Source organism: Chelonoidis abingdonii, chromosome 4 (assembly GCF_003597395.2).
Source record: "Chelonoidis abingdonii isolate Lonesome George chromosome 4, CheloAbing_2.0, whole genome shotgun sequence".
Lineage (NCBI taxonomy): Eukaryota > Metazoa > Chordata > Testudines > Testudinidae > Chelonoidis > Chelonoidis abingdonii.
In genome coordinates, this window is record NC_133772.1 from 1024049 (window position 1) to 1025565 (window position 1517).

Below are 1517 nucleotides of genomic sequence, written 5' to 3' on the forward strand. Positions count from 1 at the left end.
GAGTGAGGGGCACCGACTGGGCGGGGGGGCTGCGGGTCAGGAGTGAGGGGCACTGGCAGGGACTGCAGGTCGGGAGTGAGGGGCACTGACTGGGCGGGGGGGCTGCGGGTCAGGAGTGAGGGGCACTGGCAGGACTGCAGGTCGGGAGTGAGGGGCACCGGCTGGGCGGGGGGGCCTGTGGGTTGGGAGTAAGGGGCACCGGCTGGGCTGGCAGGGGGCTGCGGGTCGGGAGTGAGGGGCACCGCCTGGGTGTGGGGGCTGCGGGTCGGGAGTGAGGGGCAGCGTCGAGGGCTCTGCTCTCTTGCAGTGAAGTACGAGCCGTGTCTGAACCCCGGCGTGCCCGAGAACGGCTACCAGACGCTCTACAAGCACCACTACCAGGCGGGCGAGTCGCTGCGTTTCTTCTGCTACGAGGGCTTCGAGCTCATCGGGGAGGTGACCATCACCTGCGTCCCAGGGCACCCGTCCCAGTGGACCAGCCAGCCGCCCCTCTGCAAAGGTACCGCCCCCCTAGCCCTGCTGGTGCCCCTCACTCCCGACCCGCAGCCCTCCCCAGCCCTGCTGGTGCCCCTCACTCCTGATCCGCAGCCCCTCCAGCTCTGCGGTGCCCCTCACTCTCGACCCGCAGCCCCTGTTAGCCCAGCCCAGCCGGTGCCCCTCACTCCCGACCCGCAGCCCCTGCCAGCCCAGCCCAGCCCCCCCCCGCTCTGCTCGTGCCCCCAACTCCCAACCCGCAGCCCCCCCGGCCCTGCCTCCCCAGCTCTGCTGGTGCCCCTCACTCCCGATCTGCAGCCCTTGCTAGCCCAGCCCTGCCCCCCCCAGCTCTGCCAGTCCCCCTCACTCCTGACCCGCAGCCCCTACTAGCCCAGCCCTGTCCCCCCTTAGCTCTGCCGGTGCCCCTCACTCCCGACCCGCAGCCCCTGCCAGCCCAGCCCTCCCCAGCCCTGCTGGTGCCCCTCACTCCCGACCTGCAGCCCCTTGGTTATCTCTGCTAACTCTTTCTCTGCTCTGTTCTCAGTGGCGTATGACGAGTTACTGGACGACCGGAAGCTAGAAGGTCATTTAAATTACAGGCACAAGGGGCTCAGTAGGTGGCGCCGTGGGGCAGGGGTGCTCAATACCGGGTGCTGGGGGCAGGGAGTGGGAGGGTTCAGTAGGGGTCACTGTGGGGCAGGAGGCTCAGGTCAGGGTGCAGTGGGGTGGGGGGCTCAGCAGGGGCTGGGGCTCAGCAGGGGCTGCTGTGGGCAGGAGGCTCAGGTGGGGGCGCTGTGGCGCTGGGGGATCAGCAGGGGGTGCCAGGGCTCAGCAGGTGGCGCGGTGGGGTAGGGGTGTGGTGGGGCAGGTCTCAGCAGGGGGCGCCTTGGGGCAGGGGAATCAGCAGGGGGTGCTGTGAGGAGGGGGCGCTGTGGGGCAGTGAGGCAGGGGGATCAGCAGGGGGCACCAGGTCTCAGCAGGTGGCGCGGTGGGGTAGGGGTGTGGTGGGGCAGGGCTCAGCAGGGGGCGCCTTGGGGCAGGGG

General features: G+C 70.5%; 1 protein-coding gene across 1 annotated transcript in view; it reads left to right on the plus strand.

The window, feature by feature from the left end:
* Window positions 1–1517, plus strand: part of SEZ6L2 (seizure related 6 homolog like 2) — a 26291-nt gene that overhangs the window by 8756 nt on the left and 16018 nt on the right. The window contains exons 10-11 of the mRNA XM_075064626.1: window positions 273–499; window positions 1019–1153. Coding sequence (XP_074920727.1) covers window positions 273–499; window positions 1019–1153 — 362 coding nt within the window. The remainder of the gene's footprint in view (window positions 1–272; window positions 500–1018; window positions 1154–1517) is intronic.